This window comes from Pongo pygmaeus, chromosome 11 (assembly GCF_028885625.2).
Source record: "Pongo pygmaeus isolate AG05252 chromosome 11, NHGRI_mPonPyg2-v2.0_pri, whole genome shotgun sequence".
Lineage (NCBI taxonomy): Eukaryota > Metazoa > Chordata > Mammalia > Primates > Hominidae > Pongo > Pongo pygmaeus.
Window position 1 is genome coordinate 56,825,394 of NC_072384.2, and position 25,214 is coordinate 56,850,607.

Consider the following 25,214-nt stretch of genomic DNA (forward strand, 5'->3'; position numbering starts at 1 on the left):
TCTGTTTTCAGCCTAATGGAACAATAGTTATCATTTCAATTAGAGTCCCTTTGCAAGTTTATGTGAATCTTTGCTTTGTAAAAACACAAACAAAACAAAAGGGAAAATTCTCATTTTCCAGCAAATACAGCAACTTCTAATATGCTGTTTCTAATAATGAGTCACCATCAAATAAGTAATAAATAATTTTTTCAAAAACAAGAGCTTTCTGTTTTATTATTGATTGACAGATATTTACCAGTTTAAGGATATTGGTCATAAGCATCTATATAATAAACCCTTTATATTAGATGTTAAATTAAAATTTTTCGTAGCATGAATAGATTTTTAAGTGACCATTCAAAAACATAGCAATTTTTGTAAATATATTGTATGTGTGTATATATATATATGTATCAATATATTTTTTGATGCTTTGATCTGGAAGAAAGAAATATCAAGAGTTTCTACTCACAACATAAAGAAAATAAAATGTTTTTGGATATTTTCAACTCTTTCAGGTGTATAGCTTTTTCTGCATCTGGCCTTCTGCACAAAAGTATCTCAAGTGAACTTACACTCTGGATACCATTTTCCAAACCTGAAGGAGTAATCAAGTTCTTAATTATCAGGGTGCTTGTTATTTAGTTGAAGATTACACACATCTTCTGCTTCAAACAACTACCCCAAATTTGCTAGTTTTATACATATTAGCTGAAAAGCCAAAGATTAAGTGAATTGTGTTAAGGATTGCCTGAAAACATTTGCTAAGGGGAGAATAAAACTAAAACTGTGCAGTATAAAGGATGTTGGAATTAAACATTTTAAAGTACTTTTTTCTGCATCTGATCAACTGAAGTTATTATAAAGAAGGAATCAAGTATGTAACTTTAAATTCTAGGTAAACATCCAAATTACTTTCTAAATTCATTTCCAAAATTCTCCTGTGCTGGCAGTTAGCTACTAGAGATCATCATTTGATTTTGTAGTTTGCCATGTTCTGAGTGAGTTCAGCTGCTTACTACTACCCATGTCATTGTGTTTGTATTGATTGCCTGGCTCAGTTATCTCATGTTCTTCGTGAACTATATACACATTTTCATTGTCTTTAAACAATACTGAGTTTTGAAGTTAAGTAGAATATTGTAGGGGTTATCAGAAACCCATATTCATTGTGGTAGGTTTCTGTGTGATATTTCAATATTGGCAAATATAGTTTTTGACATTGCATTTTACAATCCTATTGTTTTTTAGAGTGATGAAAGTTCAAGTTTTAAGAGAAGTGGTTGCCTTTCTCATACTGTCAAACATATTTCTTCTTTATTATACTCTGGTGCTTTATCCTTCTCCATAATTTTCTATTATTACTTATTTTAAATGTTTTCTGTATCACATTGAAAAACTTAAATGTCCGTTCTCCATTTGAAAATGTGCCAAAAGTACGATCCCATGTAAATATGCAGAAACAATTGCTATGAAAATGTCAGCATAGTTTAAATGTATTACTCTGATGATTACAGAGATTTCTTCAAGTTGTTCGTGTTAAGATGCATCTTAAACAGTATCTCAGTTCCTTAAAAAATGATAAAAATTTTTCATGTGTATTACATATCTACCTACCAGAAATCCTTTTTACAATTTTATATACAATCATTTTAAGACCTTTTTGAAATAAATAATGCAAATGAATTAAAATAAAGTGTTCTCTTGATTTCTGAAGAGGCATTCATTAATTATCTTAGTAGCTGCTGATATACAAGGATTATTTCTAAAGTTTAAAAGGCAGCTAAAGAAAATAAAGTCTAGAAACCAGAAATAAAGACACAAACTTTTATTGAAGAGTAAGTCAGACACAGCAGTTCTTTATTTAAATTGTGGATAGATTGGTAGGTAGGGGGAGAGAGAGCTGCTAGCAAATTCTGTGCCTTCAATGTAGCATTATATGAAAGGTAGATTTTATATTGGCAGAGAAATAGAGCTTTTATTAGTTTCTATTTATCTAGCAACAGAGGAAAACAAAAAGTCATGTAAGAAATACCAGCATTTGCACAATAAATTAATTCTCCCTCTTCCCTGGTACCAGAGTCCTTACCACCCCTGAACTTTGAATCACAAAAGCTCAAGTAAACCTTCACGTGTAGCCACCAGTTTGTGTTCTTAATCATGTTCCCCCTGAGTTTCAAATATGTTAAAAATCCCCCACGCAATCTGAATCAGACCTTTGTCTTTCCTAGTTTACAAAGACTCAGATGGCCAACCATCACCATTATGTTACCTGAGGTCACTTAACTCTGGCTTTCAACTCTGTGGCTTTCATGTAAGATGGCGGTATAGGGCCAAGGACACCAATGCCAAAGAATAGTTTCAGGGTTTTTTTTGCAAAAACATTGTGTCATCCATGAACATGAAGCATTTAACAACTAAACATACCCTAAAATAGTTTCTGTTGACTAAATGTTTCATAGTTCATTCATTGTCTGGTGAGAGCACAGAGCTAAGAGGACCAGCGTTAGCATATATTAGAGTCCCTTAAGAGCTACTTGCATTGCCGTGCCACATAACCATAGGTCACCCACCTCTAGTTCTACAGGAATCCATCATCGCTGTTGGAATAACTCAAAATACAGGCTCTTGATGGTAGGTTAAAAACATGGTCCTGTTATGTGATAGATAACACAATACTGTGTTTTGAAGTTAAGTCGAAAATTGTAGGGGTTAACAGTAACCCAGAAAAGAAAACAGGTTGTCCATGTAGAAAGATTAGAGGATCTAAATTAAACTGGAAATTGTCCTATTGCATCAATCTTCTCCCTAACTTTATTAATAAAGACCTGATTTCCCTCACTTTATTCTGGAAATTGATATGTAACACATGAAATCCACAGGTTGTATAGAATGAGGGTAACAGAACTTTTATGTTATCTGTTTGAAAGAATAAAAGGAGCACTGTAATCCTGAATTCAAATTGGAGTCTTGTAAACAACTAAATAATAGTATGTGATACTATGGAAATATAATATATGACCCAGAAGGATTAAAGAAGTTGTCATTAGAATATGTGGGATTTATGTTACACATAAATAGGCAGTCATCTAAGAGGACTAACCCAGAGTTTTTCACAAAATGAAAAAGAAAGAAACAAAGGGTTGAATAGTACAATGAAGACTGTATTACATTCAGACAATAAGGAATTGTCTTTTTATTTGCAGGGCAAAACAAAATCTTTATCTGTGGTGATAGAAAGTTCAGGGTAATATATATGGAAGCATGAAATGAAAAATTGTGGAACAAACTATCTAAGAATATAAATATAGTCTCTCTTTTCATAAATATTCAATACGTTATTTGACACATTGGTTTGAGTGAAGCTCCACAAGTACAATTTTAAGCATCTTGATTTGGGCTGAGGTCCAGTAAATTATATATTCCCAACAACTATCAGAGCTCTCTCACTAAAAATACATGCTCACGCTCTACTTTGAAAATATTCTAAGATAATTATTTCCATTTTCATAGTAACTAGTACAGTTATGACTAGCGTTGTCTCAGGTTTCTAAGGAAAGAAAATTATTCTGAGATACTGTTAATAAGAGAAAATGTGGTAATAGAGAGGGGCATTTTCTTAAAATTGTGCTAAAGCTGTCATTTTTATTTTTAATGACTTTAACTGTGCTAGACAAGATTTTATTTTCAGCCACAGAAATAAAACTATCCAACATAACTCTTTAGTCTGCTGCCCACCAATCTTCTAGCCCCTCCCAGTGTCAACCTCACAATGGGTTTAATTCAGTTTGAAAGCATAAAGGCAACATTTAGCAAACAGAATTATCCTGACTGACAATTGCTCATCTCCCTCCGTGAGAAGATTCAGTGAATGGTAACACCTAGGAAGGAGGGCTATAGAATTTTTTCTCTGTAGATGCCAAGGAAAGCCACTTAAAATATTGTTTGGTGATAATAGAAAAGGCACGGAATTTTAGAAGGCTTATTGCCAGAGTCTGTAAAACCAAGTTTAAAAGTAAGAGAGGTTTTAATACCAGACTTTCCATACTCCAATGTACAGGAAGAAAGATACCAAAAGAAATACAGGAATCATTTCAAATAGTCCCCTCAAATAGTCTCATTTGATGACTACCCTTCCAAGCATTGCTACATTTATAGCCAAATTATGCCAGACTCCCCCAGGGGACTGAGTGCTTAGTGCTTATCGCACAATGCTATATTAGTGAAGTTTTAAAAGACAAATGCCCAAGAATTTATTTAAAGCTTTTTGATTTGAGGTTATCAGACTGAATTTTATCTAGGGTTATTTCCACATTATTCTACAGTGAAAAAGAGAGTCAACTCCCACCTCCCTCCAGGTGATAACTCAAATAGGGCATAGAAATATGCACCCTGGGACAATAGAATTAGCTTTTCCTTTAGTGGGCATGAGAATTTCTCAGTTCCCGTTAGTTTATAAATGCATCATAGACTCGAATTCATCAATTCTTTGCTTGGTATTTCCCTTTCTGATTTTCCGATAGGATATTGTATTGTATCTGGAATAAGCATTTCTGGAGATATCACTCTTCTTCCCTAAGGTTGGCTGCTCATCAGGTGTCACAGCTTGGGAACTGGCACTGCTCAGTGGGGAGTCCTCACTTGCATCACCTTCCTCTTTAAATTGAGAAACCTCTTCATGTTTTTTCTTAAATTCTATCACTCGAACTTCATCTTCATCATCATTGCAATTATCATCATCATCATCATCAATTTCTTCATCCCAAACCTTCTGCTCCTCATCATGTTTAGAATGTAACATGTCAGCTTGGCTAGGTTTTCGAAATCCCAGCCATTCAATTTCAGCTGCCTGGTGACCTTTGTTCTTCCTGTCCTCATCTTCTTCCTCTTTGAGAGGTTGCTCAGTAATCCTTTCCTTCTGTCTTCTTATTTCCTGGTTACTGCCACTCAGAGGAATCTTCTCCCACTGATGCCCTGTAGCAAAATCAATTGGTAGATGAGATGTGTAGAGATTCCAAAATACCCAGCCATTAGCCTGTTATTCTCCAAATAATTTTTCTTGCTAATCACTTCCCAACACATGTTTTATGGGATATGATTCTGTGGGTTACCAATATGTTTTGCACAAACAGGCTACACAGCCAAATTAGTTTCAAAAACACTGCATTAAATACAGTTAAATAAGCATCTTCAGAATTTTTACAAGCCTTTGAAATGCTAATGAGTATTGTAAATCTGTAAGAAAGTCAACAACCTGGATAATATGTATTTCTCTTTCCCACTCCCTGATTCCAAATTCCCTGCCTTTTTGGCCCACCTCACCACAAAAGCTCCATAGTTTATTAATGTAAGTTTGAATGGATGTTTCTTTGGGGAAACTTCAGGAGTTAATGGAAGAGTTTCAGAAAGGAATGAGAATGCCGCAGGAGTTGTTCTGTGATGGAAATTGGTCTGTTGTTCTGTTAATGCTGATGGAAAGAAACTTACAACGCTTAATAAAAATCTATTCTTTTAGTAAAAAAAAAAAAAAAAAAAAAAAAAAAAAAAAAAAAAAAGAAAGAAAGTCAACAACCTAACTTCATTTTTCTATAGAACTCTGTTGTGGACTACTGTATTTCGCGAGACTGGTATTCCCTGAGACACACTTAAAAAAAAATTCTTGTCTAGCCAGTCACAACTGGATACGTGCACATGTAAAAGGAATTGTTTGGACTTATCTTTTTCTCACACATACACACACACGCGCACAAACACACACACACACACTCACACCTCAAGGAAAATTAGAAAAATATTTCAGAAAGAAAAAAATCCTCATTTCCAATACTGAAAATGATGACTGTCCATGTCTGGTCACTTTTCAAACAGCTAGATCATACCAGCATACCCTCAACAATATTTATTGAACATGGTAAGAATTAATTATAAAGAAGCTGAGGTTGTTCTCTGAGCCTTCACCCCTGCAAGGCTTCTGTGGGAAGTTTCAGTCTGTGGTGTACACAACTCCGAAATCTGTCTGGGTTACACCCCTTGTCAGGCCCGAGTTCACCATTTTCTTTTGACACCATGAGAGTCTATAAGTAAGGTGAGAGGCAATGTTCCTCTTTGTCTTTTTCCTCCACAATATTCCACTCTCTCTGAAAGATGTTCACAAGTCCATTTTCATCCAAGGTGTTTAGTTCTCTTTTTATTTTTTTGTTGTTTTCTCATTCTAGGGAATACATAGTAAACTTACAGAGATAGAAGTAAAGATGGGTGATCACCCTAATTTGTTACACACAGCGGCTATCAGGTTGCTAGTGTCCCGTCAATGTTCCTAACATTATCCATAAATACACATTAGAATGTTTGCCATAATCTTATGCTTTGTTTTATTTTATTTTGTTTTCCACAAGAACCAAAGTAAGTGATATTTTGTTTATATTCATGACTCAGCCATGAGATTGTCACATATAAAATTACTCCTTGAATTTAAATTATAGTTTTTCCTCAATATTTTTAGCATCTTTATATGTTTTAATCCAGTAACATTCTTTTTGAAGATTTTATAGCTGTTTGCCACTGTGAAGATAAAAGACACCAAAATCTGTGCCTCTATTATGGAGGAAAAACATACTCCATCAAACAGGAATGGATACATTGAGGGAAAACTTAACCAGCGAGACCATCTAGCTGAAAACTACAGCGTGCTTTCATTCTCCATTTGATGAAAATGAAAGATCTAGACAACTGTTACCTGCAATGGACTCCTGACCAAACATTTGAAAGGGGCTCTAGATGATAGGAGGTTGAGATTCTGCCTCTGAGAGCTTGTTACATTGGAAGCAGAAAAATTAGGGCAAAGAGGTTATTTAGTTCATATTGTGAAGCCTTAAGTCTTAAAAATTATCTCTGGTAATGTGACAGCTTGACACTGTCTATTGCTTGCTACATATTTCCTAAGTGTTGCTACATTGCTAAGCAGACATAGTATGAGAGGTGTTCAGGCAAAGGGAGCAGATGTAGGAAATAGCCAATCACATTCCTGTCCTCCTTGACATCTACTATTTTATGTGATGTTCTAATATTTCAACCAATAGTCTCTTCAATATTTTGCCTGTTGAAGTCCTAACAAAGCTAAATTGGTGAGGTTTAGCAAGCTGACTTCAATTTGACATAAGATGTGTATGGCTGCAAGAGAGGAAAGAAATGATTAATTAGTAGATTTTATCCTACACTTTATTTGGAAACTGTTTAAATGTAGGTGTCTTAGAAAAATCTAAAGGATTTTGTGTCTCTTAGTCTATTAAGTTTATTTAAAATTTAACATAATCACTTCAATGTTCGTTTTATTCTTCCATTTTCTTAAAGAACACAATTAAAATTAACTTTATCACCCTGTCTTTCTTTGACGTGAAATAGCTAAGAATTTTGTACTTACATTAGAGGCCTATAAAGTAAATCATTTCATGAGATTACTTTAAACTGTATGTTGGCTGGGTGCAGTGGCTCACGCCTGTAACCCCAGCACTTTGGGAGGCCAAGGCGGGTGGATCAACTGAGGTCAGGAGTTCAAGACCAGCCTGGCCAACATGGTGAAACTCCGTCTCTACTAAAAATACACACACACACACACACACACACACACACACACACACAAATAGCTGGGCGTGGTGGCGGGTGCCTGTAATCCCAGTTACTCAGGAAGCTGAGGCAGGAGAATCGCTTGAACCCTGGAGGCAGAGGTTGCAGTGAGCCGAGATTGCACCATTGCACTCCAGCCTGGGCAACAAGAGTGACACTCCGTCTCAAAAAGAAAAAAAAAGCTGTATGTTAATTGTAGACTTTTAGGAAAGACCCGCTTTTGAAACATTTACCTTTCACAAGGTGCACACACAGATTTGGACACACCAAATCAAAAAGTAGGGTTGACTCAGTGGACTAACTTAAGAGATAGATATCATGTTGGTATGCCAATCAACTATGCCAATCCATGCAGCCTCAGCCTTGAACAGTCTGGAATGCTTTATAAGGTGGAACCCACAGATAAGTTAAGACTCTCTTATCTGCCTACAGCAGCTTTGAAAATTTGAAGTCATTGCCTGGATTGCTGTGTCAACCCCACGTTCAAGCAACATTTCATGGAAAGACTGTCATCCATATTCAGTCAAACAATTTCTGTGTACAAAACTGTAGTTCCTGTTACCTTCTCTGAATGTCATTTCATCAGCACTAGTTTCTTGGAGAGAAAGATCTGTGATAGCCTTATGAACAATAAAGAGTTTCTCTTCTGGGTTTTCTAGAAAAAAATCTAAAATCAGTATTTTAACATTTAAAATATTTATTGTTCAACAGTTAATAAGTTATCAATTTAAACTCTAGGTAGATGTCTTTAATTTTAAATCTGATCACTAAAATTTACTATTTCACTCTTCAGATTCATTCTTTATCAATTCAATTTATTTACTTAATGATCACTTTATTGACTGTAATCTCTCCTTTAATATTTATATAAGGTATATATATATCTATAAGATATAGAACCATAAATTCAGAGAACTTCAGTTATATTTAGATGGAAATTTTAAAAGTTTGAATTCTCTTTGTTCAAATAATATGGGGCTGTCCATAATCATAATAAATAACAGTAGTTAACATTTAGCCAATACTTACCCTACACTTGTAGTTATTATTATTATTCTGCCTTCCTCTAGTGAAAAAACTCAGGCTTCGGGAGACAGAAAGTTGTCTGGGGTCACAGCTGTCAAATAGACCAGCCTGGATTTCACCAGAGGCAGAGGTTTAATCCTTATACTATGCGTAGTAGAATAAAGGGCTACATTTTTGGGGTGTCCAGCTCATTCCGATAATAGTTTATCAAAAAAATCCAGGGTAAATTTATAAGTCAAAACAAGAAAATTAAGGAGAAGGGAAACAGTTTACCTTTTAGAATTTTCTCCTCCATGGATGAGTTGAGCAGCATGTTCCCTTGTAATTTTCTTCTTTCCTCCTGACTTCCTTTGGTGGGTGCACCTTCCAGACTGGGTTCTACCCTGTAGTGTGGCAGGGGGCTGTCCACATCAGTCAATTCCTCACTGATTTTAGTGATTGGTTGTTGACCGTTTTCAGGTGGTTTATCCCCATTACACTCAGCCTGGGTAAATGTAGCTGGAACATCTGTCATGATGTGCGGTTGAATCCGATCTGGAGAGAGAGCTTTAGGGAAACTGAGTTAGTAGATCCTTGATAAGATACCTGCTCTTGCCTTCAAGTCCTATAGTTCCAACCCCTACTCTAAGAGCACAAATTATTCACTTTAGTACGTAATAACAAGGTTCTTTTCCTAAAAGTATCCAGACAGAGATTAGAGCAAAAGCAAGAGGATTTGTCAGATCTGCCAGGAGCCATGAGCAAGAATCCAGCCAATCACCACCTTCTTTGTTGCTTGCCAGTTCCCTGGCAGAGTTAAAGGCATCCTTTTGATTTACATAAACAAACAATCTGAAGCAATCAGGCTTTTGTGTTGGCATGTAGAGAGGGACTTTCAGCTTGTCAGTCCCCCTCTGGGAACAGAGATTTTTGTCCCTTTTCATAATGGCCCATTGTAATTTTCCCTGTAACAGGAGCCACAATTGTCCCACAGCTTTAATCCAGAGAGAATGACCACCTTGAGGCATATTAGTTCTGTGTAACCAGCTTAACATTTCCAAACAGATTTTGTTCAAGTAAAACCTCAGCTATTTTGTAAAGGACAATGGCATTGTTTCTTATTTATTAAAAAATAAAACAGCTTATCAAAAAAACCTATAAACAGGACAACTTTACTGTAAATGGTTCTGGCTGCAGATTTCATGGTGTGCTTTCAGCAGGCTGGAGAAGGGACCTATGAAAAAACAAATTCTACCAACTTGCTAATACCAAAGGTTTCATAATTTCAGAGTAATTTACTTAGTCTATAGCTTCTTATCCTCTAGTTTATGTCCGCTGAAGCCCAACCCATCCTTTAAAACCCTAATAAAATTATCGCCATGAAGTTTTCTCCTCCCCCAATCAGAATTACAATCCTCTCTATTCCGTACTGATATTACATAATGCTGGTAAAATGTAGAGGACCAATGCAATCTGCCCTTGGGAGAAACAGGTGATTATGTTAAATGACTGCTACTGACCACCCCTTCCTTTTTGAGTCTTTTTCTTTTTTGGATTTCTCATAGTACAAAATGGTTCCAGAGCCTTTGCCCACACAGCTCCTTCTATGTGAAATGCCCTTCTCTTCCTCAAGCCCAAGCCCCTGGGCTAAACAACTTCCCTAAATTCTGTTTTTAAGCTTAAATATCATCTCTTTAACTACACTATCCCTAACCCACAGGATTAAAACAGGACTCTGTTACACATCGTCTTTGCCCTTCAGAATATTCTTCATGGTTGTAACTAAATAAGCAACTGCACAATTATCTCTGTAATGTCTGTTTCACCAACTACGATCTAAGCTTCATCTGGCCAGGGGCCATTTTAACTTGCTTACATGTGTCCCCGGCACTTAGCATCTGGCTTGAAATAGTAGCACCCAATAAAAATAATTTTATATATATATATATACACATATATACACAAATAATTATATATATACACATACATAACAAGAATTATATTATATATACAATATATACAATAAATTTTATCCCCAAGAGAATAAATTTCAGACCATTTTTAAAGAGAAGAAGAATAGGTGTTGAAAAGTTGTAGTAAGCATATCACCTTTCAAATTGTGTCTAGGGCTGAGCCCATTCAGGTCTATATCAGGGGCAACACCTCACTCTTGTAGAATCCCCTCTCCCTTGTCCTTGGAAGACATCTCTAATAGATCCTAGATCTCCCTCCCCCGTCATCACCAGCTGTTCTCTAGTTAGCACACTAATTCTATGTTTGTTTGATTGTTTAACTGTTTTAACAAACGCTCATATCACACTTATTATGTGCAAGCTACTGTCCTAATTGACTCATAAATAGTAATACACTTAATCTTCATAACAGTCTTCTGAGGTAGGTGCTGTTGTTATCTCCATTTTATAGACTAGAAAAATGAAGTGCAGAGAGATTAAGGAGCTCAGCTAGTAAGGTCACAGAGCCAGCAAGCCTACTGATGAGAGTTTGCAGCACAGATGAAGCTAAGCGCCAGCCCTGGCCTGTGTGCAGACGTTTCCTTGGACCAGAGATCCCACAGTGGTTCGGCATTAGCACCTTGGCAGTAGAGACAGTTGTGGCCAGGAGAGGGCAGCAGAGAGCCTAAGGCAGTCTCAAGACCTGCCCCAGAGACACACTGCAGCTGCTGAGGATGGTGTTCCGGGAGTGTCCTCCCAAGGAATTCAACCACAAGCTTACTGTTGAGAAAATATTGAGTGGAATCATATGGGAGAATGCAGAAACTAAGACCAAGCTTAGGAACAAACGGGGACATACTAGATTGTGAGATCCTTAGGGCAGGAAGTGGCACTAATTCAACCAAATGCCCTGCAATAAACACAGAAATATAGAAATACATTAGCTCCAAAGGACATGCCTCCAACCACTCCGTTCCCTCGGGCCTGCCAAGTACCTCAATCCAGGGACATAGCAAAGTTGAGAGAGTTCAGATTCATTGTCTCTCTTGCTCCTAGATTTCTATTACCCCATGGCAACGGGCACCTCATACCTATAGCCTAGCTTTTATGGGAATTCGTGTCTTTATTTTTGGATTGCCTTCTTTCTAAAACCATGCTGTGACATTTTTTATGGCCTTAAAATTATTTCAGATTTGGAAAGATAGAGAAATGATCCAGAGTTCTGTCATCCTTGGCTAATCATGTGTTTACATTTATTTAAAAACATGCTTTTATGCTGCCCTAGGGAATAATGGAGTTTGGGTAAATGGTTTATAACATGTATTATTTTTTCCTAGAAGTAGATGGCAACATGAGACACATTTAGCAACAAGATGAGTCTAACTACTAGATAAAAAATAGGCTATTTTGTTCATAAAGAGGTCAGTTGTCCCCCATTATTTGTAACAACCTATGACTTAGAAAGTATGTTAGAATTTGCACTATCATTCCTTACTTCAAATACAATTGCAGAACGTTCACTGTACGAAACATGACTGTTTTATTTTATGTAGTTTACTGGATCTTGTGGCTTTTTCCTTAGAATAATTTCGCTCTTGTCACCTAGGCTGGGGTACAGTGGCACAATCTCGGCTCACTGCAACCTCTGCCTCCCCAGTTCAAGAGATTCTCCTGCCTCAGCCTCCTGACTAGCTGGGATTACAGGCATGCGCCTTGATGCCTGGCTAATTTTTGTATTTTTAGTAGTGGGGAGGATTTCTCCATGTTGGTCAGGCTGGTCTCGAACTCCTGGCCTCAGGTGATCTGCCCGCCTTGGCCTCCCAAAGTGCTGGGATTACAGGCATGAGCCACCACACCTGGCCCCTAGTTATTATTCTTAATGCTAAAGGACATTGTACAAATGTAACCATTATTAAATCTAAAGCCAAAAAAAGATAATGAAAAGATTTTCATATAAGAATATAAAGAATCAAAACAAAATTATGTAAATATTCACATTCCATTTGTCCAATACCAAATGCTTAATGTTAAGGCTATCTTAGGTCCAGAATCAGGATTTGGGGAAAAGTCATAAAATCTTGATCTTTAATCTTAATCATATGTGAAAAGCCAAGCCACAAGCTAATGTTATGGCTAAGAGATGGTCACAGAGCACTGAATAAAAACAAGAAATACATTTAAAAGAAAAATGTTGATCCTGGCAGCTTGAAGTTAATCTTAAACAAACATTAACTTACATAGTTGGGACAGGGGTATTGTTTCAATTAGGGTTGAAACGGAAAGGCAGAACCACTAAGAGATGGAGCAATCCATCTATCGATCGATCAATTGATTGATCAATCAGAAGGGATTTGACTTTACACAATAGTGGGTGCCAGTGAAGCTGCCTCTATATGTCTGCTGTTGCATTTGATGCTGGAGCCTGAAGTCTGCAGGGCAGGAATTTGGGAAGGGATGATGGATAGAAACATAAAGAGGGAGAGCAAGAACAAACTGGGTTCCCAGGTATAAGCTGGACACACGGGGGCAAACTGAAACCCGCATCGGCTCTCAGTGCCTCTGACCTTAGTGGTTGGAATGCCCTCCCAAAGAAGCTGGGCCCAGGATCATAGAAGCTGGGGGAAGGTCCAGGGAGGTGGAAAAGTTGCAGGCCCAGCTGCTGCCCATGCACCAGGTGAGGCAGCAGACGGGCAGCAGCGTGTACCAGCTACAAAATAGCTGCTTCACTTCCCCCCCACCAAGCTCAGAGAACAATGTTTACTTTGGCTCACGTTTCTTTTTCAGGAAACATTCAGGAAAGAAAATTCAGGGAAATTTAGTTTAGCCTAGTCAGATGGACATACAACAGTCACAATCCTACCAATAACTCATAGAATTTTCTATAAGGAATAGAGCAATGCCCCAGGAAATGTGCAACCCTAAACAAGCCTGAGGAGACAGGATCATCCCAATTGGTTCACTTCAGGGATTAAAATTCCAAATTGAAGGGCCGTCCCAGCTAAAGTGAACTGTTACAGAAATATAGACTATCATAACACAATAAAATCAATCAACAGCCATATATTTTATTTCACAAAACAATAATTGCCTGCCACCTGGTATAAATCAGATTAAATTGATTATCCTGTGCCATGTTCATGCTTTGCTTTTACTTTTATGCCAAGAATGGAATAATGGCTGCCATTCTAATGATACAGTTTCCTAAAGTAAATAATGGTTTCTCCCAGGAAACCAATAGTGAAGTCTATGGGTAGCTCATGAGTATTAAGGGCTTAATGTAACAGAATTTCAAAATTTAACTGCATCTTACAAGAAGCATGCTTTTCAATGTTGGAGGCAGGGGAGGGGATAATTATCTGTTCTCCCTCTAAATATAAAATATTTCTTATACCTTAGGAAATGTATATCTCTGTGGCTCTAGCATCTAGAGCCTGGCCTTCTAGTGATCCAGTTAATACCATTTTAAAGAAAAGCACTGGAAGAAACAGGCTGAGTATTTGGTGAGGATTAGAGAAGAGTGTGGCCCTGAATATAGGACCCTGTGGCCAACATGAGCTGAAGTGGAGGCTGGGAGGGAGAGTGCTGACAGTTAAGAGTCGCCTTCAAATAGAGGACAAACGAGCATTCTCATCAGTGACTCTCATAGGGTAAAGAGTCATTAGCTCCAAAGGACATGCCTCCAACCACTCCATTCCCTCGGGGCTGCCAAGTACCTCAATCCAGGGACATAGCAAAGTTGAGAGAGTTCACATTCATTGTCTCTCCTACTCCTAGATTTCTATTACCCCATGGCAACGGGCACCTCATACCTATAGCCTAGCTTTTATGGGAATTCGTGTCTTTATTTTTGGATTGCCTTCTTTTTAAAACCATGCTGTGACAGGAGAGATTCAGCCTGCTCCTGTGTGACCTTGGGCAAGTGTACAAATCAGTCATGTTTGGGTTAGAGATTACAGAAACTTAATTCAAAGAATCACAAACTCTGAATTCAATAGCTAATTTGACTGGTAAGTTCAGAACTGGCTTTGTACTTGTTTGGATCCAAAGATTTAAACAAGGTCAGACTCCACGGTTCACACCTGTAATCCCAACACTTTGGGAGGCCAAGGTGGGTGGATCACCTGAGGTCAGGAGTTCAAGACCAGCCTGGCCAACATGATAAAACCCCACCTCTACTAAAAATACAAAATTTAGCTGGAAGTAGTGGCACGTGCCTGTAGTCCCAACTACTCAGGAGGCTGAGAGGGGAGAATTGCTTGAACTTGGGAGGTAGAGGTTGCAGTGAGCTGAGATTGTGCCACTGCACTCCAGCCTGGGCAACAGAGTGAGACTCCATCTCAAAACAAAACAAAAACAAAGATTTAAACTATGTACCAGGTGACCAGTCTCTTTTGATCACAAGGAAAGTGCATATTAGGAGGTACCTGGGTGGATCTGAGGGTCCCTAATGCCTCTAACTGACTGTTGTGGGCTAAATGATGACCACCCTCAAAGATGTCCACATCCTAATCCCCAGAACCTGTGAATTGTTACCTTACCTGGTAAAAGGGACTTTGCAAATGGGATTAATTAAATTAAGGACGGGGAGATTATCCTGGATTATAGGATGGGATCCAATGTAATAATCACAAGAGTTCTAATAAGAGGGAGGCAGGAAAGTCAAAGAGAGTAGTAGAAAATGTGACACAGAAGCAAGACGTTGTAGTAATTCGAGAAGTGGTCATGTGCTAACAAACGTGAACAGCCTCTGGAATAGGTGTGTCCAATCTTTTTGCTTCCCTGGGCCACACTGGAAGAAGGAGGATTGTCTTGGAGCACACATAAAATACACTAATGCTAGCTGATGAGTGAGAGAAAAATAATCACGAAAAATTTTATGTTTTAAGAAAGTTTATGAATCTGTGTTGGGTCACATTCAAAGTCGTCCTGGGCTGCATGAAGCCTGCAGGCCATGAGTTGGACAAGCTTTGCTCTAGAAGCCAAAAAAGGCAAGGAAATATTTTCCTCTGAAGCCTCTGTGTGGAGTGCAGCCCTGCCAACACCTTGATTTTAGACTTCTCACCTCCAGAACTGAATGGGGTGGTGCTGCTTTTAAGTCACCAAATTTGTGGTAATTTGTTACAGTAGTAATAGGAAACTAATTACTAGTTTCCTGCTTCTCTGCCTTCATTTTCTTTTTCTTTTTTTTTTTTTTTTTTTTTTTTTTTGAGACAGAGCGCTGTGGTGAGATCCCGGCTCACTGCAACCTTTGCCTCACGGGTTCAAGCAGTTCTCCTGCCTCAGCCTGCTGAGTAGCTGAAATTACAGGTGCACACTACCACGCCCAGCTAATTTTTGTATTTTTAGTAGAGACAGGGTTTCACCACGTTGGTCAGGCTGGTCTCAAACTCCTGTCCTTGTGATCTGCTCGCCCTGGCCTCCCAAAGTGCTGGGATTACAGGCATGAGCCACCTTGCCCGGCCTCTGCCTTCATTTTCGTGGACTGGCAAAGGCCAGAAAACTTAGCTTTTCCGCCTTTTACAGGATATGTATTTTTGAATCTCAACTATCTTGGATTGCTTTCTGTTCACTGAAAACACCTCTCTTTGCAAGGTTGTATTTTCTCTCTCAGCTTTCTGACAGTCCAGGTTTGACTGAAACTTACTTGTAACAGTTTATAAAAGGTATAAGAAAATCACAAACCCTCCAGCATCCTGATATTTTTCTAACAAGTCTCTAAAATTTAACCTTCAGTAGGAAGTGGTTTGAATCAAGATTCCAGAAGACAGTTTGTAGTAATTATGATCAGCTTTCACAAATAGGGATGGGTGAATTTGTACTGCTTCCCATTGCTCCTCTAATGAGCCAACCCATCCTTGGATACATAATCTGCATCCCATCCTTGGTGTCCATTTTTTGTATGCAATGTTTCATTGGTTGACAGTGAAAGAGACTTAGTCCAAAACAGATTAAACAGAAATGGGACTTAATCTGGCTTCTGGGAAGTTCTCTCTCTCTCTCTTTCTCTGCCTGTCTTTCTCTCTCACCGCTTTCATTGTTCTACTTTCTTTTATATTGGAGTTTTCTCAAGTAAGTTCTGCCTAGGTCATGGCAAATATTCCTCTGGCAACCCTAAGCTTGCATTGTCAAGATAACTAGTGATGCAAAAGAAAGGAACCTTTCTTTCTCATTAATTTCAGCCCAAGTCCCTGGGATGGCTCTCACTGAGCTAGTTTGGGATATGAGTTAATCCCTGAGCCAGAAGCTGTGACTAGAAAGGATAGAATATTCCAATTGTCCAGGTCTAGGACAGTGTCCACCACTGAGTAGAAAAATGGGCATAGAAAATGAGAGACTGTAGGGGAAACAAACAAAATAAACAAACAAAAAGGTAGCAGATGCCCACCACATTAACAAACTCAGATCCCTCATCTGTTAAAGGTGGATAATAATATGATATACTTCTTAGGACTGCTGTAAAAATGAAATGAATTAGTCCAGGGAAAGCATCTAGCACAATGTGGCATAGTAGGTGTTCTTTCGATATGTGTTTTTATTGTGCTACTGTTACTACTACTGTTAATTACTATTATTATTACTCCTAGTCATGTAGCTTTGGAAAGTCACTTAACCCACCTGACTCATTTCTTCTTCTTTTCAAATGGCTGATGACACACACCTTGCAGCAAAACAATGAAAGTTAATAGGCACAAGGTACCTAGCACAGGACTGGCAGATGGTACAGACTTGTGGATACATGATATTATTTTTATTGCTATTTGAGAAGGAAAGTCTCCTGAAGGAATAAGATACAAATGCCTCATCTACATATTCATGGATCTTTTTACAAGCCAAATTCTAAAATTCAAATTCTGAGATGGTCTAGGGTTAGATTACTGAAGAGCTCTTTTTGCTCAGTAAGAAGCAGTGTAGCTGCAGAGATGTGCCTGCTCCCAACACTAGCCCATTGATATGGAGTTCACGTCTAATATGATTTCAGTCCTGTTCCTTCCTGTAGTCCTGGGGAAAGCTTCAGTCATTGGCATCTTTTAGAATGGCTTGTGGTAGGGGTTCATTGAAAACAATGGTGAGTGGCATCTATTCCCTCTAATTATACACACCCAGGTAAGTAACAGAGCTTCACCTACTCATCTTTGATTGAGATTCGTGTGTGAGCACCAGCCCGTGACCACTACAAAATCTCAATGCATGGACTTGGTAGAAACTGATCCTATGAGAGTATAAAATAGTGGGGTGACTCTGTAGACCTTGGCCTATAGATCTGTATCTCACAAGAATCCATGCAGTAGAGAATGAATTGTGTTTTAAACTGTTGCAGAGCAATTGTACATGTAAGAAAGGCTAAATTCCCATAAAATAAAATCATCTCACTCTGTTGGCCATAATTTTAAGAGTATATCATCCTAAATGGATAAAGGAATGTCCCCAGTGGACTGGGCTCTCTATAGCTTTTAGTTAGGCAATTATAATTCTGTTTTACTTACAATGGGATATTTCTTGATGCATTTTAAATAGAAAGAATGGTTTCTCTATTCATGGAGACTCCATAAGTGTTAAATAGATAGAAATGGAATTTGTATGGGTATTTATAAAACCACAGAAAGCGAATTTTGAATTATATATGCATACACGCTCTTTGGTAGTTTGAAAGCATTTTCAGTCCGCCTGGGGAAGCAGAACTGTAGGAAAGTGATATCACTGTCAGCGGCATTCCTCCCCAACTATTTTGAATGTCACTAGGAGTTAAGGCAACATGTTGTTTTTCAGAAGAGAAAGGCAAGAAAATAATTAAACACATTTTTCCTTAAGGAAAAAAAAGAGAAAGCAAGTCTGCTGTGAGTCTGCTTTTGTTAAGAAAGTGATAGTAATAGGACTATGAACAAATACAATTTCTCCTAGGATATCTTTGAAAATTTAGCTGAGTAAACTTTGTCTCAGGATAAGTAGGAAAAATTCATACGCTCTCCGTGAGTAAAATAAATGCAGATATATCAGGATCTCTTGTCAAGATTTTGTGTTGAATCCAAGAAAGGAACATTGGACAGCTGTGCAGATTCTACTGACATTTTAGATGAGGAGAACAATGATTTTTAAACCTATTCTCCATAATTAGCTTACTCACCACCAAGAACTTGAAGCCAGACAAGAAATGCTCTTCAGGAGTCATGCCACTCAGAGAAGCGTGGGAAGAGCAGCACACTCAGTGGGATCTACCCAATAACTGAAATGTAAGCTCTCAGAGTTGCTCATCTGCACCATTGTAATAGTCATCTAACTGGTCTCCCACTTTTAATCTCTAATCCCCTTCTCCCCACCTACATCCATCATTCCCACTACCATCAGATTAATATATTCTGACAGCAAGCTTCTAAACATGGTCAGAAAAGAATAATTAAGATATTATTATAAATCTGATAGCACATTGTCTGGTTCATAGTGTTTGATAAAAAAAAAAATTTTTAAAGATTCTCTACTTGCCCAAATTCCTCCCCACCCCGCCCACACACACACAGACACACTTAAAAACTCAGCTTTTTCCTTTCTACCATTGCTTGTCATATTAAATACAAACTCCTTATAACAGGATCTAACTACTATTTAGGTTTATCATCCAAATTGTCCAGTCCCTTTATTCTACCCTTGCCACAGTGAACTCTTTTGTATCTCCAAACATGGTTTCCATTTCCATGTCTTGGCTTATTATTTCCTTATGTGTGGAATGCCTGCCTCCTCACAATCATCTAGGATCCTTCTCACTGTCTCTACCAAAGCCAGGGCCACATTTCAAGGCCCAGCTCATACATTACATCCTCCACTATGTACTTCATGACACTTTTACCCAAAGGCTCTACTTGTACTTTTCTTTGAGCCCCCTTAGTAATTTATGTTTATGTTGTTTTAATGATACCTCATTATTTGGCCTTGCATTATAATTTATGCAATTGTCTTACTTTGTTACCAGAAAAGATTATATTGCAATAGAAAGACCTCAAATTAAATCTCAGCTCTGCCACTGAAAAGCTACCTGAACTTAGGCAATTTTTTAAATTTTCAGAGCCTCAGGGCATCTGAAAAATGCCTACCTCGTGGAGTTTTTAAAAGGATTAAATTGCATGACAAAATATATGTAGATCATCTGGTACAGTGCCTGACACCTACTGAGAGGTGAATAATAGTAACAGTGCCACTTATTAATATATTGTCAGGTCTTTGCAGACTTTGTGTGATTCATTTTTGCATTTCAGTATAGACAAGCACAGCACCTAGTTCATGGTTTATGTTATATAAATATGCTTTGAGTTGGCAATAATTAGAGGTTTCCAGCATTAGAGTGTGACAGTACATTTATCTGAACATATCCCTTGCCCTATTTTCCATTCTTCCTGTATAAATCTGTTTCTATCTGTTTAAAAAAAATATTAGGGATTCAGAGTCTAAGGATCGAGCTTCCTACGGTATAGAATTGTGGTGTCGATTTAGCAGACGCCCCCTGCTGGCAGAGTTGATGTTAGAAAATGAAATAAACTATGACCCAACAGAAGATGGTTCTCCCAGCCTTTGCTCTTCACCCACCCTCCTGGCTGTTTATGGACAGCCCTTGCTCAGGAAAATATACATTGGCTATTATATTATTCGTGTGGAGGTGGATCTGTGTCATCTTTGACTAACTTGGAGGTGAATATTCGTCACATTCCCCAAAACAGAAAGCCTCAATACAGGAGGAGCTTGGGTTCTGACAGGATGTAAAATGTTCAGAATGTTTAGGAATACCAATTCTGAACAGGTAGACCCAATTTCATTCCTGATGTGCCCCTCACCAGCAGATCTTGAGCAAATCATTTAACCCAGATATTGTGAAAGCCACAATTTCTGATCTGAAATACTGAGCTCATAATAGAACCTGCCCTCAGAGGCCTCTTGTGAGGATTTAATAAGATTATATCCCAAGAGCCCAGTGGCTTGTGTATAATTTACCCTCCAGAAATTGACTTGCTGCTGTGATTAAGCTGACACCGCCATGCTTGCTTTACTCCATTGTCTTCAAACTCCAATTTGCCTCAGAATCCTCTGGGCATCTCATTTAAAATACACATTTCTAGACTACCCTCCCAGATATTCTGATTTTGTTGCAGACCAGAATGTGCATTATAAACAAGTGCCTAGGTGATTCAAGTACAAATCCTAATAAGCAATGCTACACTTTATAATTTTCAATCCAAAGATAAATGAAAGACAGCAACTCCCTTGGAAGACAAAACTTTTTTTCATTCATATTACTTCAGAGCTTAAAGCCTTGTGACAATAAACTTCTAAGAATAACTAATAATAACACACACATCTAGCACTTATTACATGTCAAGCATTGGTCAAAGGGCTTTTCATACAATAGCGCTTTAATCTTTACAACAACTTTTTGAGGCAGGTACTCTTATTCTCATCATTTTATAAATGAGAAAATTGAAGGACGGAAAGTTTAAGCTCCTTGCGTAGGTCATCTATATAGAAAGGGACAAAGCCAGAATTTGAATCAAAGAAGTCCAGCTTCAGAGCCTATGCTCCTAAACACAAATCTGTACTTCATTAAAAGTATAGCAAAATTCACTGTCTCACCAAATCACATAGACCTCTTCCATATAAGGGGCCAACTTTTCTGTAGTGCTTTTCTATTTAATGGTAGCCCTGGGAGAAAAGGTAACTAATATGGCAGTCACTGACTATCTTTCTGATGCATTCGGCCACTGTGTGTGTGTGTGTTTTTGCGTGTGTGTTGTTGTTGTTGTTGTTTTAGTTTATCTTAATTAGGATGGTCTCTGCTCTTTTTTTATAATATCACAACCTCTATAAAAGGCCATTTTTGAGAGAAATTAATAACACGCGCCAGAAAGCCTAAAGGTTACAGATCATTTTTACCATCTACAATAAGAAATATCATTTAATGGGTAGCATCTCCCAGGCTATGTTCTCATGAGATTTTATAGCTAAGAATAAAATTCATGCCTAGGGCAGACTTTTGTAACCAATTTTAAGGAGTGACTTGCCACTTTTTCCATCCAAAATCCTGAGGGAAAAGAGGAAAAGGAGTAAGAGAATGGCAGGAATCAGAACTCACAGTCATTCCTAAGAAGAAATTTGTGGCAATTCAAAAGTGATTTGTTTTCTTTCTCATGTCTAAGCCCCCATGCTCCTTCTGCACAGACTTTCGGATAATAATAATATGCATGCAGATGGTGTGTTCCAGGTTTCACAGCCCTTTCACAACCAGCCATTCATTTGAGATGATTGAAGCAAATCGTTTCAGGCTGAATGCAACTGTGAGCTGTTCAAAGGCAACACCTGACAGCCCAGGATCACAGACGTCTTGTCATTGACATGACATGGGCTTAGAGAAGCTGAGGGTGAGCAAAGACCTGTGTCTTTGCATCACACACAGAGAGCTAGCACAGTGCCTGCTTACCAAGTTTGTACTTCATAAATGTTTGTTGAATGAATAAATAAAGTATCACACCCAACTGCTTCCTTTTATAGATGAAAAACCCAGACTTCATAGAGGTGGAAAATTTCATGAGGCAGCAGTGAAGCCATGAAGATTAGTCAAGGGAGCCAGGAAAATAAAAGAGAACTTCTCTGCCTGCTTCCCTCCTTTTTCTAGGTTTCTCTCATCCTTCTTTCTCTGTATGTCTCTGAATCTTTCTTATGCTCCTTTGGTTCCTTCTTTACTAAAGTAACTGGTATTAATATGTAAATAAAATATGTTTATGTGTAGAATTAAGGCAAATCTCGGCATTTTAAAACTCTCTTTTTTATGGCTAAAGATGGAAATAAACTCAACATAATGCATATAGTTTACAGAAGTGGGAGAATTACTACTAAGAACCTCCACCTTTTGGTCATAGAACCAAAGATGCTCAGGGATTAATGGATCTTTCAGTTGAGTCTATAAAACTGACTAACTGTAATTGTATCTTCTCTACAACATCCACTCCAGGCATTTGACTATTGCCTTTTTGAACATCTTAAAATAATGGGGAATTCAGCACTTGATGGGGGCAGCTATTCTTTGAACTACTCTGAGTTCTGAAAACTTTTACTTGTGTAGAGCTGAACTTTCATGCCCTAAAGCTTTCACACGTTGATTGTTCTTGATTGAACTCTTTGGAGACACACAGAATGAGTCTAGCCTGTCTTCCACCTGACAATCAAATATTTGAAGACAGATATTTGAAGACAGCTTTCATGCCCACCCCCTTCCCCCAAGTCTTCTCCTTTCTGGAATAAACATCTCTGTTTCCTTTAGCAGATCCTCATATACCTTTATAGTGAGTATCTTCACCCCGTTAAACATTCTTCTCTGAACATACTCTTATTTGCCTATATACAAGGCTGATAGTGGACAGATACATACTGGGATAGATATAATATGAATTAAAATATGGAAATGGTTTTACTAAAGTTGATAAAAAGCCATAGTTCTAATTCTCTCACCAACTGCCCATCACTTGGGACCCTGCTGACATCATTAGGATCAATAACCAAGGGTTGTTCCTGGACGAATGTCCTTTTTCATTGGTAGATGCCCAAATCATACCAGTTGCTAAATAAGTAGGACTCATTCCTAAATATCCTTTTAAAGGTTTTGTCCAGAAATCAATAGAAAAAAAACTTAAAAAAAAAAAAAAAACCAACATCTACTCAGCACTGTTTATTTGCCCAGCACTATGGCGTGTTTTTAACCTTATCCTTATTTAATTTTCACAGCAAGACTGTGAAATAAGAATCATTATTTCCATTCTATAAATAAGCAAACTAAGATTCTCAGAGGTTATGTATCTTGCCTAGTGTTTTCACAATTGTTAAATTCCAGAACAAGAATTCCAAAACAGATCTATGGTCAAATAAATTTGAAAAATAATACAGGTTCTTTATCCACTTGAAAAAGCATGGATGAAATTGAGCAATGAAAGTTTCTAAGAAGTCCTTCATTAAAGAAAGGTTTAACCCAGTGTATTTGAGATTGGGTCTTTTTCTTGTTTAATACCTATAAGTGTTACAGGACAGGGGTCCTGATCCAGACCCTAAGAGAGGGTTATTGGATTTCTCTCAAGAAAGAATTCAGGGCAAGTCCTCAGGGCAAAGTGAAAGCATGTTTATTAAAAAGTAAAGGAATAAAAGAATCTCTGCTCCATAGACAGAGCAGCCCTGAGGGCTGCAGGTTGCCTATTTGTATGGTTATTTCTTGATGATATGCTAAACAAGGGGTGGATTATTCATTCCTCCCCTTTTTAGACCATATAGGGTAACTTCCTGATGTTGCCATGGCATTTGTAAACTGTCATGGCTCTGGTGGGAACGTAGTAGTGAGGACGACCAGAGGTCATTCTCATAGACAGTTTAGTTTTGGTGGGTTTTGGCCGGCTCCTTTCCTGCAACCTGTTTTATCAGCAAGGTATTTATGACCTATATTTTGTGCTGACCTCCTATCTCATCCTGTGACTTAGAAAGCCTTAACCATCTAACCATCTGAGAATGCAGCTCAGTAGGTTTCAGCCTCATTTTACCCAGCTCCTATTTAAGATGCAGTTGCTCTGGTTCACACGCCTCTGACATGAGCACTTTGGCAAACTGATGCTTTAATTATATTGGAAGCTGATCCCCACTCTTGACTCATGATAACCAAAATGATGACTCAGAGCCCCACATCATTTCCATGGATGTCATTGTTAAGGATCCGCTCCTCTTTCCTATCCGTGAAAGATATGTTTTGAAACCAAAGCAAGAACTTAAAGTTATCCTTCATATGATACATTTGGTTAAATTCATGTCATTATCCAGTTTAATAGTATCACAAATTTGCCACCTTATATTGTCACTGTTCTTATTGGTTTAATTCATCTTCAACTGGCTGACCAAATTCTTTACATCTTCACCTAGACAATTCATAAATGTTAAACATAGAAGAATTGAGGACTTCCAGTTTCAGGTCTAATATGTAAATGTCATGCACGTCTATGTGAAGAGAGTCCATCAACAGGCTTTGTGAGAGTCCATCAACAGGCTTTGTGTGAGCAACAAGGCTGTTTATTCACTTGGGTGCAAGTGGGCTGAGTCCGAGAAAGGAGTCAGCCCACTTGCACCCAAGTGAATAAACAGCCTTGTTGCTCACACAAAGTCTGTTGGTAGACTCTTCACACAGACACACATGACATTTGGTGCCAAAACCTGGGAATAGTCAGGGAAGCAGATAATTTAGTTTAAATGTCTCGACTTAATAAGGGAGCTGGGCAGGTGGGGATAACTGAAAAGGAGTGCATAAAAGAATGTTGCTCAAGTTGGCACCAGAGTTGGGGAGTTTTAAGAGGTTTAGAAGCCTGGTCGTCAATACCTACAACGGTTATGGAGGCAAGGGAAACAGGCCCTTGAAAAGAAGGTAATGTGGAGTGGGTAGCCTCCGTATTGATTAAGAAGGAGGTGGACTTACCCTCCACTGTAAGAATTACCCAAAGCATCTGTGATGGTCCAGGAGGCTTCTGAGGTGATCGGGCAGTGTCAGTCTTCAGCCGCTAAGCTGAGAAGATCTGGGAAGGAGTCAGTCAGAGCGCCTTGGGCCAGAGTTCCAGGGTCTCTGGGAGTGGCTGCCAGGTGAGCTGGACAGCC

The 25,214-nt window shown here is 38.2% G+C and overlaps 1 protein-coding gene across 2 annotated transcripts in view; it reads right to left on the reverse strand.

Annotated features, from left to right (window-relative positions):
• Positions 1–1,813: 1,813 nt before the first annotated feature.
• The window catches only part of ERMN (ermin), a 30,775-nt gene continuing 7,374 nt past the window's right edge, over positions 1,814–25,214 (reverse strand). Inside the window, exons 3-5 of one of the 2 annotated variants that reach the window (XM_063647490.1) lie at positions 8,905–9,177; positions 8,168–8,260; positions 1,814–4,956 (exon numbers count right to left, since the gene is read on the reverse strand). In XM_063647490.1, coding sequence (XP_063503560.1) covers positions 4,436–4,956; positions 8,168–8,260; positions 8,905–9,145 — 855 coding nt within the window. In that variant the 5' untranslated portion in view covers positions 9,146–9,177 and the 3' untranslated portion in view covers positions 1,814–4,435. Of the gene's footprint in view, positions 4,957–8,167; positions 8,261–8,904; positions 9,378–25,214 lie in introns of those variants that run through there. The other variant, XM_054479014.2, reaches the window with a different exon arrangement.